The 10,851-nt window shown below is 38.5% G+C and overlaps 1 protein-coding gene across 1 annotated transcript; it reads left to right on the top strand.

The window, feature by feature from the left end:
- Positions 1-4,536: 4,536 nt before the first annotated feature.
- On the top strand, positions 4,537-10,042 carry LOC146524558 (peroxidasin homolog). Its single transcript, XM_085133303.1, has 6 exons — positions 4,537-4,879; positions 5,346-5,663; positions 5,850-6,107; positions 7,846-8,166; positions 8,704-8,961; positions 9,550-10,042. The coding sequence occupies exons 1-6, from the start codon at positions 4,831-4,833 to the stop codon at positions 9,729-9,731; spliced, it is 1,386 nt and encodes a 461-aa protein (XP_084989429.1). The 5' UTR covers positions 4,537-4,830; the 3' UTR covers positions 9,732-10,042.
- Positions 10,043-10,851: the final 809 nt, after the last annotated feature.

Here is a 10,851-nt window from a genome sequence, read left to right as displayed (position 1 = left end):
TTTTGAGATGGGGACCACGCCAGCCAGAAAACAAAGGTGGAAGCTCCCGTCACGGACCTGTCTTTTCCTGACGGCGTGTCGCCACGCAGTCCAGCCACACTCCACACTCCACACTCCACACTTGGGCCCTCGATTACTGCAATTGTGGCCTCCCTCGTAGCACCGCCCTGAAACAGACAGACATGGGTCAGCAACGTTGTCGGCACGGCCGCTGCGACCCTCCCCTGGCAAAGCTGCACCTGACAGTGGGAAAGCAATTCTCACAGATGCAGGCAGAGGCGCAGCCCTGCCCTCCTGTTGATTTTACTTGAAATAGTCTTTCGGCACAGCAGTTGGAAAGTTGGATCACCTAGCACATTTTTTAACCCCTGTCTTCTACCACTGATAGTGGTCTACAGTCAGAGCAATCCATTTTGCGAGAGAATTTGTAAGTTTGTCCGATATTTCATCAAGTTTGGGCTGCCAACACCTTTTATTGGTACTCTAACTGGGACAGCTAATGCTAAACGCTCCCATAGTTTCTGTGTTCGATGCAACATGTTTTTTGCTTTAGACGGTACCGTAAAGTTGAAGTGCTTCGATGGTATGCCAACTCCTTTTTGCACAGTTTGCACAAAACCACACTTTTATCAAGGCTTCTGTTGGGTAGTCATTTGAAATGAAATTTGCTTCTGATCAGTCCTAGCAACACGCATATGCACTAGGTTTAAATGAACTTCAAACTGTAATCCACTTACAAAACTGTCTCATTTTATTAGAACAATTCACACTTGCTTCCACTCATTGTACATTTTATATATCATCTCAACACGTTTTTACAAATGATGAATGGACAGAGGGTGTTTGTGTGGTGTGCAGACAAGATTTTACTTCCCATTGTAATGAATGTTATCTTTCATAATTAAGAACTACTTAGAACAAAGTATCAACAGTTTGAGAACACATATAGGAAAGTCACATCCTGGCAGTACATTTTCTTAAAGTAAATTGGAGCTGGAGGAGGCTATGTGTCTTCATAATTACAAGTGCAGCTGAAGGTGTCTAATGCTGGGAATGAATACAAATGTTCTTTTTAAAACCACATGCCATATGTGACCACAGCTGACATGCACTACGCTGATGCCACTCGCACCATTTCTTCATAGTTCAGAGTTCTTCCTCTTGTAAATTGAAATGAGCGTGCCAGAAGCAGCAAATGTAAGAGGCCTCTAAAATACACAAAAAGTGGAGCTGTTGGATCAGGATATTAGCTGTAATGAATATTAAATACAGATAACACGCTACTTTATCTGAAGACATACCATTCCTAGCTGCTAGCTCCGCCTCAATTCTGGATTCTAAATTCTTAATTTACTAACAGCAGTTGCACAAAATATATAATTATTTTCTTCCCATTAGGACTTTTCACTTCAAGAAATTGCCCTCTATGACTCACAGGTAAGTATGTTGTGAAAATAAGTAGTATGTTGTGACATCAGCAACTACTTACTAATTGCATATTGAATCACTCACTTGAGTAAAATGTGTTGTTTCCTTCACTAACCTAACACAGAGAGCCAATAAGGTAAGAAAGTAACACATATTGTACTATACTGCCCATACTAAAGTACTGCTTAGTGTTCTAAATGATGAACAGAGGTCAGACTCAAACCTGGGCCACTACATTCAACCATGTAGGATATGGTCATCTTGTCAAGTAGTGAGCTAAACCAGTGCCCTAACGTTATGAAATTTATCACAAACTTAGAGAATATAACAAATTTCTACTGATGACTTCATCTCATGAAATTGCTGATAGATGTCAATGTGTTGATCAGCTGAGCTGGTGATTAAGTAGTAACTTTTCCTACTCAAAATGCTGTTAGAACAATTCTAATTTTATAACTGCTGTCACAAGAAACTTAAAATGGGTGCCAGTTGGTCCACCGTGTCATTTGTTGTTTTTCCACATGCAAGGTAGTAATAAACAAACATACAAGAAACTTGTTTTCAAACACTGCCTCTAAAATATCTTCCACAATTTCTGTCCGAAGTCCACTCTCCCTGCCTGATCCAAATTAAAACACAAAATTACAATATGTTGTTAACATTGTTTTCAATGTCTCTCCTTACAGAATGTTTAACCAATTAACCAATATGTGTAATTGTGGAGGCCTAATGAAAGTATCACACAAGTTCCTATACAATGCAAATATGGCGTATTTAATTGACAGATAATTAAAAAAAAAATGCTACCTTAGTAAATCAAACAGAAAACCTGCAATGTGAGCAGAGAATCTTAAGCTAACAATAACATATTTTTTTGGAGCACAATGGCTCAACACGTCCAGAATTTAGTACCAGGTTTAACTAACAGAATTACTAATATTTAAATGTAAAACATGTCAAACATTATAGATTACTCAATCTGAAGACATACCCTCTGCCAGCATTACTACAGTACCACCTGTGTTCCTCAGCACTCTGTACATCTGAAGAGAAAATAAGGGGGGAGTGTCCAAAAAAATCAAATCTACAATGTGTTAAAGAATATTTAGTCAAGAATAACACATTTGCCTTCCAAAGTGTGGTGTTAGACACCACTGTACCTCTGCTATTTAAAAAGCAGACTGTTAAGAGTTCATAATGTTTTTCCCTTTTGTAAATTCAAACTAAGAAGATACAGTGGGGCAAAAAAGTATTTAGTCAGCCACCGATTGTGCAAGTTCCCCCACTTAAAATGATGACAGAGGTCAGTAATTTGCACCAGAGGTACACTTCAACTGTGAGAGACAGAATGTGAAAAAAAAAATCCATGAATTCACATGGTAGGAGTTGCATCCCAAGAACACCATACCTACTGTGAAGCATGGGGGTGGAAACATCATGCTATGGGGCTGTTTTTCTGCCAAGGGGACAGGACGACTGATCCGTGTTAAGGACAGAATGAATGGGGCCAAGTATCGTGAGATTTTGAGCCAAAACCTCCTTCCATCAGTGAGAACTTTGAAGATGAAACGAGGCTGGGTCTTCCAACATGACAATGATCCAAAACACACCGCCCGGGCAACAAAGGAGTGGCTCCGTAAGAAGCATTTGAAAGTCCTGGAGTGGCCTAGCCAGTCTCCAGACCTCAACCCCATAGAAAATCTGTGGCGGGAGTTGAAAGTCCGTGTTGCCCCAAAACATCACTGCTCTTGAGAAGATCTGCATGGAGGAATGGGCCAAAATACCAGCTACTGTGTGTGCAAACCTGGTAAAGACCTATAGTAAACGTTTGACCTCTGTTATTGCCAACAAAGGTTATGTTACAAAGTATTGAGTTGTATTTTTGTTATTGACCAAATACTTATTTTCCACCCTGATTTACGAATAAATTCTTTACAAATCCTACCATGTGAATTCATGGATTTTTTTTTTTCACATTCTGTCTCTCACAGTTGAAGTGTACCTCTGGTGCAAATTACTGACCTCTGTCATCATTTTAAGTGGGGGAACTTGCACAATCGGTGGCTGACTAAATACTTTTTTGCCCCACTGTAAACGTCAAACAGAAAACTGATTAAACAGAAGTGTGAGACGGTCGAGAGTTTAAGTCAGCGCCCGGTTATATTTTAGATAGCAACGAGCAGACGGCAAAGTTTCACTCCACCGAGGGAGCTCGTGACGTACTACCCGGCTTTCTTTAGACCACGAAGGCCGGGTCCTCAGGTGGAAGCAGCCTCTTAATTTGGACACCCCCGCTGTTTCCGGGCCAGCCAATAATAACTGTGACATTTAGCGTATTTTATCCGATAAATAAACACTGTAAAATGTATCCCCCCCCCCCCCCCCCCCCCCCCAAAAAAAAAAAAAAAAAAAAAAACCTTTTGAATTTCTCCCTAATTCTGAGGTCTCAATGTTGGTAAGTATGGCCACAACACCTCACTTTTTTCCCCACATGTATCGCAAACCATGTCTCAGCTGTTTGTGGAGGTAAAATAGGTCCGCACAATTATGCTCAGCCATTGTTGAGAGTGCGCACGCCAAGGGGCTGCGAGACATTTATACAGCCGTATTTCGCACATGACTATGAAAGGCGGAAGAGGACGTAGTTCCTTTGAATGTATACAATCCGAATGTTATAGTTTCTTTCCACTGTGTTCCTGTTTATGATAAACTACAAATTTACCCATAATTACTAAAATATCGATATTTTAATGTGAGAATCAATTCTAGAACATAAATGATTGGTATCGGAGGAATCGATATTTCAGGATCGATCCGCACATCACTGCTCTAAACTGAAAAACAACTTCTCTCTTTTCTCTCTCTTTAGCTCTGTTCTAATCACTTCCTGTCTTTTAGTCAAAGGAGCTTGCAAAGAAAAGCGTCTGGACTTCTTTAAGTTGCTTGAAAGTGTTTCTTTTTTCTTCATAGATGTGCACATCATATACTTTGTATCAGAACCAAAATTACTTAAGATGAAATATAAATGGGGCTGCTGTTGAATTGCATTAAAATACATGACATTGTGGTAGATCTGAGTGATGGGCAGGATAGTGTTAGTTTGTTACAGATGTAAAAATAGTCAATTGACAGTGTGAGTAATAATAACAATAAAAAATAAATTCTGCTAAGTAATGAAAATGCTAGTTGTACTTCCTTTTTCACATATTCACACACAGAGCAAGAACAGTCTTTCTGTTGGTTCTTTAAGTATGTTGGTTTTGCTTCCTTTTTTAATGTGATGAGCTTTTTAAAAGAGACAGATCAGTAGCAGGAGCCATTTCTGACTGTTAACTGCTAGACATATTTGCATGTCATTTTTTAACGTACTCTGTGTCAACACACACTGAACAGTGAGGAGACATGAAAGCTGTGCTGGAATTGATGGTGATTCTTCTGGGACTGTCTCATGGTGAGCTGTTCTTCTTAAATGTGGCACTTATCACTTAATATTCTTTTTAACCTGTACAAAATATCTGACATCATACTCAGGGATGTTAAAGCAGGACAAATACTTACACAAAGTTCCAATATGTGTACTTTGATTAAGCACGTTAACGCCATCATCGCGACTAACACGATTAACATTTAACTCACCTGGAGCTCAGACTGACTCAAAATCCCTGGAATGTCTCTGTCAACGCATTTCAAGCAGTTTGTACGAAGGCTGTTTCTACGCTCCAGACGGGATAAGTGCGAGAAGAATTTTAATCGCGTCAATCGTGATGATAGGTTAGGATCAATTAGGTATAAACATGGTAATACTAAAATACTTTTTAACAAGTAAAAGTCCTCATAATTTAATTTTTATTGTGATTTATTTGCTAGAAACTAACAAATCACAAATGTTTTTCTTTTTAATGTTTCAAATTTTGCAGGTGTGGAAACTTACTGTCATGACAGACAGGATGGAGCTCAGTGTTATAGAGCTTTGGGAGGAACTGTGGACATTCATCTGATGGGGAGCACCTCAGAAATATATAGATACTACTTGTTGAAGAACTCAACAAAAATACTAGATGTGAGAAAGAATGAGGTTATTTCTAATACCATAGGAGAGAGAGCTTATTTTCCCAGTAATGGAACATTTAGGATCAATAATCTGAGCAGGACAGACAGTGGTAATTATAGCCTTCGAACCTTTGATTCAGATGGAAAATCATCAGGCGTGCAGACTTTACAGCTGTTCATTCAAGGTAAATGTTGGGAAATACAGCCTTTAATTGATGTAAAGTGATATTATTGCAGAGCGGACGAACTTAGGAACTATGGAAAATCAGCCATTAAGTTACAGACCATATAAAGTTACACAGAAGGAAGCATAGTGCATGAAAGTGCATCTTATTATGTTATCAAAAGTCATCTCTGTGTGTTTCTCTCAGCTCCTGTGTCCTCTGTCCTGCTGGTCTCTGAGTGTCTGTCCCAGGGAGAGATGAGGGTGTCCTGCTCCTCTGAGGGAGGGGACAGTCCTCAGTACAGCTGGACTCTGGATGGACACACACTGACAGATGCTGAGCTCCTTTCTGGAAATAATGAGAGTAAAAACATCACTCTGAAACAGCACGTCTCAGGACGTCTGACCTGCTCAGTCAGGAACATCATCAGTTATGTCTACAAAGAGGAGAGGATATCTACCTGTGGTGAGTGAGAACATTTTTGATTTAAAAATAATAATCATGACTTTGTTCATTACGGTCACTCTGTACATTCATTCATGAATTATTTGTTTTTACGCATAGGCTTCATTTTCATCAACTGCACCTCAATCTTTAGGACACAGGTGTCAGTATGTGTATGAAACCAACAGGACTTTGTTTATTAAACCAACAAGTGAATCTGTTTTTTAACCCTTACAAAATATCTGACATCATCATCAGACAATTTAAAAGCTAATATATCTGTACTTTGATTTATTTTAATAAATGAATGTAAGGATCTATTGGCTTCAATTGCAGTACGTGACAATTTGAGCAGAGCTTCAATTCCTTTTTTGTCTTTTTATCAATTTAAGTAACAGTGGTAAAATCTTAGATCACTATGCACCTTGGCAGCCTTGTTGCAGTGTGTTTAAGTGAGTTCTGACATTTTAGAGGACTTTATTCTTCCCTCCTTATCAGAGAAATCAAGCTTATTTTTCACTTTGATGGACTGCCTAATTTTCAAGAAACTGTCTCAACTTTTTGCTTGGCTGTAACTATGAATCCAGATCTTAAGTTATTTAACTCATGCAGTGACTACAGATATGCTGAACAATGTTTCGGTTGCATTCCCCTTTCAATTTTAATGCTACCTTCAGAAATGAACATCTCCATCCTGCTTGTTTGCGGATTCTTTTTTCTGAAATATAGCTTCCTTTTTTCTGTTTGATGAACACCCATTTCTTTTTTTTCATGAAAAGAATGTAGTGTTTGCATTCGTCTAAAATGTGGAGAATGTATCTACCTGTGTTTCTTAGTTCTTAATATATTAATAAATGTTGGACACATTCATGTGATAACTTTGAAATTATGGATGCAGCATTTTGTTCTTCAGCCTCTATTACCTACAATTTGCTACTACCTACTCTGAGTAAAATAGTAAGAGCTGACAGATTTACGGTAGTGGTGCTACTGATAATTAGGTTTAAACATGGTAACACTAAAAATATTTTTAACAAGTTGTCAAGAGATGCATTCTAAGACACTTCTTCAGCTGAGAATCAGAGAGGAGAAACACACAGTTTTACTTGTATACAAGGGCAGCACAGAGCACTCGTACGAGACTGAGGACTCTGATACGCGCACTGAGAGACTGCCCTGGTCTTTATTTTATACTTCAGTGGGTGTTTGTTCCTTTCATTGGAATGTGGAGGTGTATATGTATGTGTGTTTGTGCGTGTGTGTATGTGTGTGTGTGTCAGAGTGTGACCCCATAAACGACTTCCCTTAACCTGCTGGTCTGGAAAATCCAACAGTTCATCTATATGTAAAAAAGGGCACTTAGACTAAAACTGACATAGCTACGTTAATCCTACCGTAAAACAATAAGACAAGGTACAACCTTTCCCATGCTCCTAGGATGTGGGGGTGAATGCCAGAACACCCTGGAATGTACACAAAGTTGTTACAGACCTCCTAGGATGAGACATTCTTTCAATATGCCACCAACTATATACTTCTAAACACAAATGATTACATGCAGTATTCTACCATATGCAAACTTATATCATTAAAAGATTATACTGACTACTAAGTACAATTTTCTATTGACACAAGTAGAAGTCCTCACATCAGTAAATTTTGGATTGCTGACAATGTTAATGTAATTTTTATTGTGATTTGTTTGCTAGAAACTAATGAATCACAAATGTTTTTCTTTTTAATGTTTCAAATTTTGCAGGTGTGGAAACTCACTGTGATGGCAGACAGGATGGAGCTCAGTGTTATGGAGCTTTGGGAGGAACTGTGGACATCCAGCTGATTGACAACACCGCAGAAATACCTAGATACCAACTGTTTAAGAATTCATTAAAAATACTAGATGTCACAAATAACAGGTTTCTTCATAATACTATAGCACATAGATCTCTATTTTTTCCCAGTAATGGAAAATTTAGGATCAATAATCTGAGCAGGAATGACAGTGGTAATTACTCCCTTCAACCCTTCGATTCAGATGGAAAATCATTTGGCGAGAGGACTTTACAGTTGTTTATTCAAGGTAAATGTTGGGAAATGCAGCCTTTAATTCATGTAAATGCAATATTGTTTTGGTAATCTTTATAATATAGAGCACATAATGTAAGATACATATATTTTGTGCATGAAATAAATATAATCTACATGATGTGCACTTCATACACCAAAATATTGGGCCACATCTCTTAATCTTAAAATTCAGATGTTTTCACTTCCATTGCCACAGATGTGTGAAACCCATGCAGTCTGCCTCTACAAACATTTGCGAACATGTGTACTAAAGTGTACTAAAGATTACACTGAAGTTGTGTATGTTAGTGTAACATGGATGCTACCTTTGCCACAAGTTATTTTGAGATATTTCTTCCCTCCTAGATATTCCATAATCAACTGTAAGAGATATTATTGCAGAGCGGAAGATTTCAGGAACTACAGAAACTCAGTACGAAGTGGCAGACAATGTGAAGTTACACAGTAGGGGCATCAAGTGCTGAGGTGCATAGTGCATGAAAGTGTATCATTTGATGTATCAAAAGTCATATTTGTGTGTTTCTCTCAGCTCCTGTGACCTCTGTCCTGATCGTCTCTGAGTGTCTATTCCTCGGACAGATGAGGGTGTCCTGCTCCTCTGAGGGAGGGGACAGTCCTCAGTACAGCTGGACTCTGGATGGACGCACACTGACAGATGCTGAGCTCCTTTCTGGAAATAATGAGAGTAACAACATCACTCTGAAACAGCACGTCTCAGGACATCTGGTCTGCTCAGTCAGGAACAATGTCAGTGAAGTCTACAAAGAACAGAGCAAATGTACTTGTGGTGAGTGAGAAAAACTTAATGATTATATTATGTGTAATTTATTGTGTTGCACCTGCAGCCATAAACGGACTGTCTTAAACTAACAACAGACTGTGTGTCTGCAAATCTTCAAGATCCCAAATAACAAAACATACTGGCAACCACCAGAACCCCTCATCCTCCCAGTAGATGCACCTATGTTATCTGTTTCACCGTTCTCATATAATCTCATTAATTTGTGCAGCCCACCTTGCAGGGTGAGGACAATACCTCATCAGCCTTTCACAACTGATGTGGTAGAAAAGAATTTAACTAATTTGAACAATGGTAGTGGCTGATTAGTGTAATAGTTTGCACATTTTTCTAATGACCAAAAGACCTTTGGCTCCTGAGAGGAAACAAAACTCCTTTAGGGTTGTTTTAGGAAGGGCATCTGGAATGATAAAAAAATCTTACAAATCAAATACATGCCACTACCTGGTGTGGTGAGTCTTTGTAAATAAGGAGTCAGCAAAAAGTTGATTTAACCTGATATGAACCACAGTACATAACAGATAACACTCTTGTCACATCTTTAACTTTGCTTTTGTTTTTTGTGTCTCTGAACAGATATTTCCTTGCCTATATGTGGTTTGAGAGCAGTTGTGGTAATTGTCTTACTAATTGGGATTTCCATCTACTTTACTTGGAAGAAAAAGAAAAATGAAAAAGCTGAAGCCTCTGCTGCCCTACAAGCAGAATTCCCAGAAAACTCTGTTTTGATGGTTGAAATGAGAGGTTCAGCAACTTAGGCCAACACCAAGTTTCAACTTTCATCTGGTGAAGCTCTGAGTGTTTTTAACATTTGGATTCTGTGGAAACTAATAGAAAAAAAAGATGTAAGAAAAGTAGTCCGGGTCTTTTAAATTGTCACTTTTTTCTAGGTAAATGTGAAATTAGATTACGCTCTAAACAAAAATTATCAACCCACTTGTAACTGCATTTTATACTAAACTTTATTTCAGCACACTTAAACTGTTTGTTTTTAATCATGCTTTCTGTCTTTTATTTGGGCATTTGTTGAAGACATGTATTCAGCGTCTTTGAGATTGTAATATCTTTTTCCCAGTGTCTTGACAATAAATACATATGTAAATATTGTCCACTTCCTGAAGTGAAAATCCTTTATCAAAATATGATGTTATAAAATAACATCTAGAGTGCAACCAATTTGGTCGCAAATGCGACCAAATTTTTCAATGGTGCAACTAAAAAAAATCTTTGGTCGCACCAGTGCGACCAACTGTTCGGGTAACAAAAAAAGAATCTCTGCAAGTCTCCGTGTGGTCAACAACAGACACACATTATGCCCCTATCGTGGACTAAACCAATCAGAGATAGTCAGGGGCAGGGCCTCTCTAATTGGCCGTGGTCCTGTTGAAAGTGCATGTGGATAGAGAGAGGTGAGTAGCTTGAATAAAGCGATATCCTGAATCGACTTTTAAATATAAATGTATTTTGCCAGAAACGCCAGACTCTCAGATTAGAGCAGGTAAACTGACTCCACACAAAGACATAATACAGAGCGCGGACCCGACACATCAGAATCAACTTTCTCTTTCTCCCACCAGTCTACCATTGTTTACAGCTCTGTCGGACACTGGACACTGTCTTTTTCCTTTTTGTCTTTTCTCTTACTTAAATGACCTCGGACAAGAAAGCCTAATTTCTGCTGTGCAATACAGAAGAAATTTAAACTTTTTAAAATTATGCAACATTGCAGAATATTTTTAAGGTTATCTGCTATAAAAACCCAGGCCAGGAAAATCTCCTTCATGTTTTTCTGTGTTTTATTCTACGTTACTTTGACACAAAGGCATCTGCTGTGATCTTTACAATTCTGATGAAGTCTCTCATGTATCAGTACTGATA

The sequence above is a fragment of the Neolamprologus multifasciatus genome, chromosome 2 (assembly GCF_963576455.1).
Source record: "Neolamprologus multifasciatus chromosome 2, fNeoMul1.2, whole genome shotgun sequence".
NCBI classification, from domain to species: Eukaryota; Metazoa; Chordata; class Actinopteri; order Cichliformes; family Cichlidae; genus Neolamprologus; species Neolamprologus multifasciatus.
The sequence above is the reverse complement of the archived record's forward strand: the minus strand, read 5'-3'. Positions and strand labels throughout refer to the sequence as shown.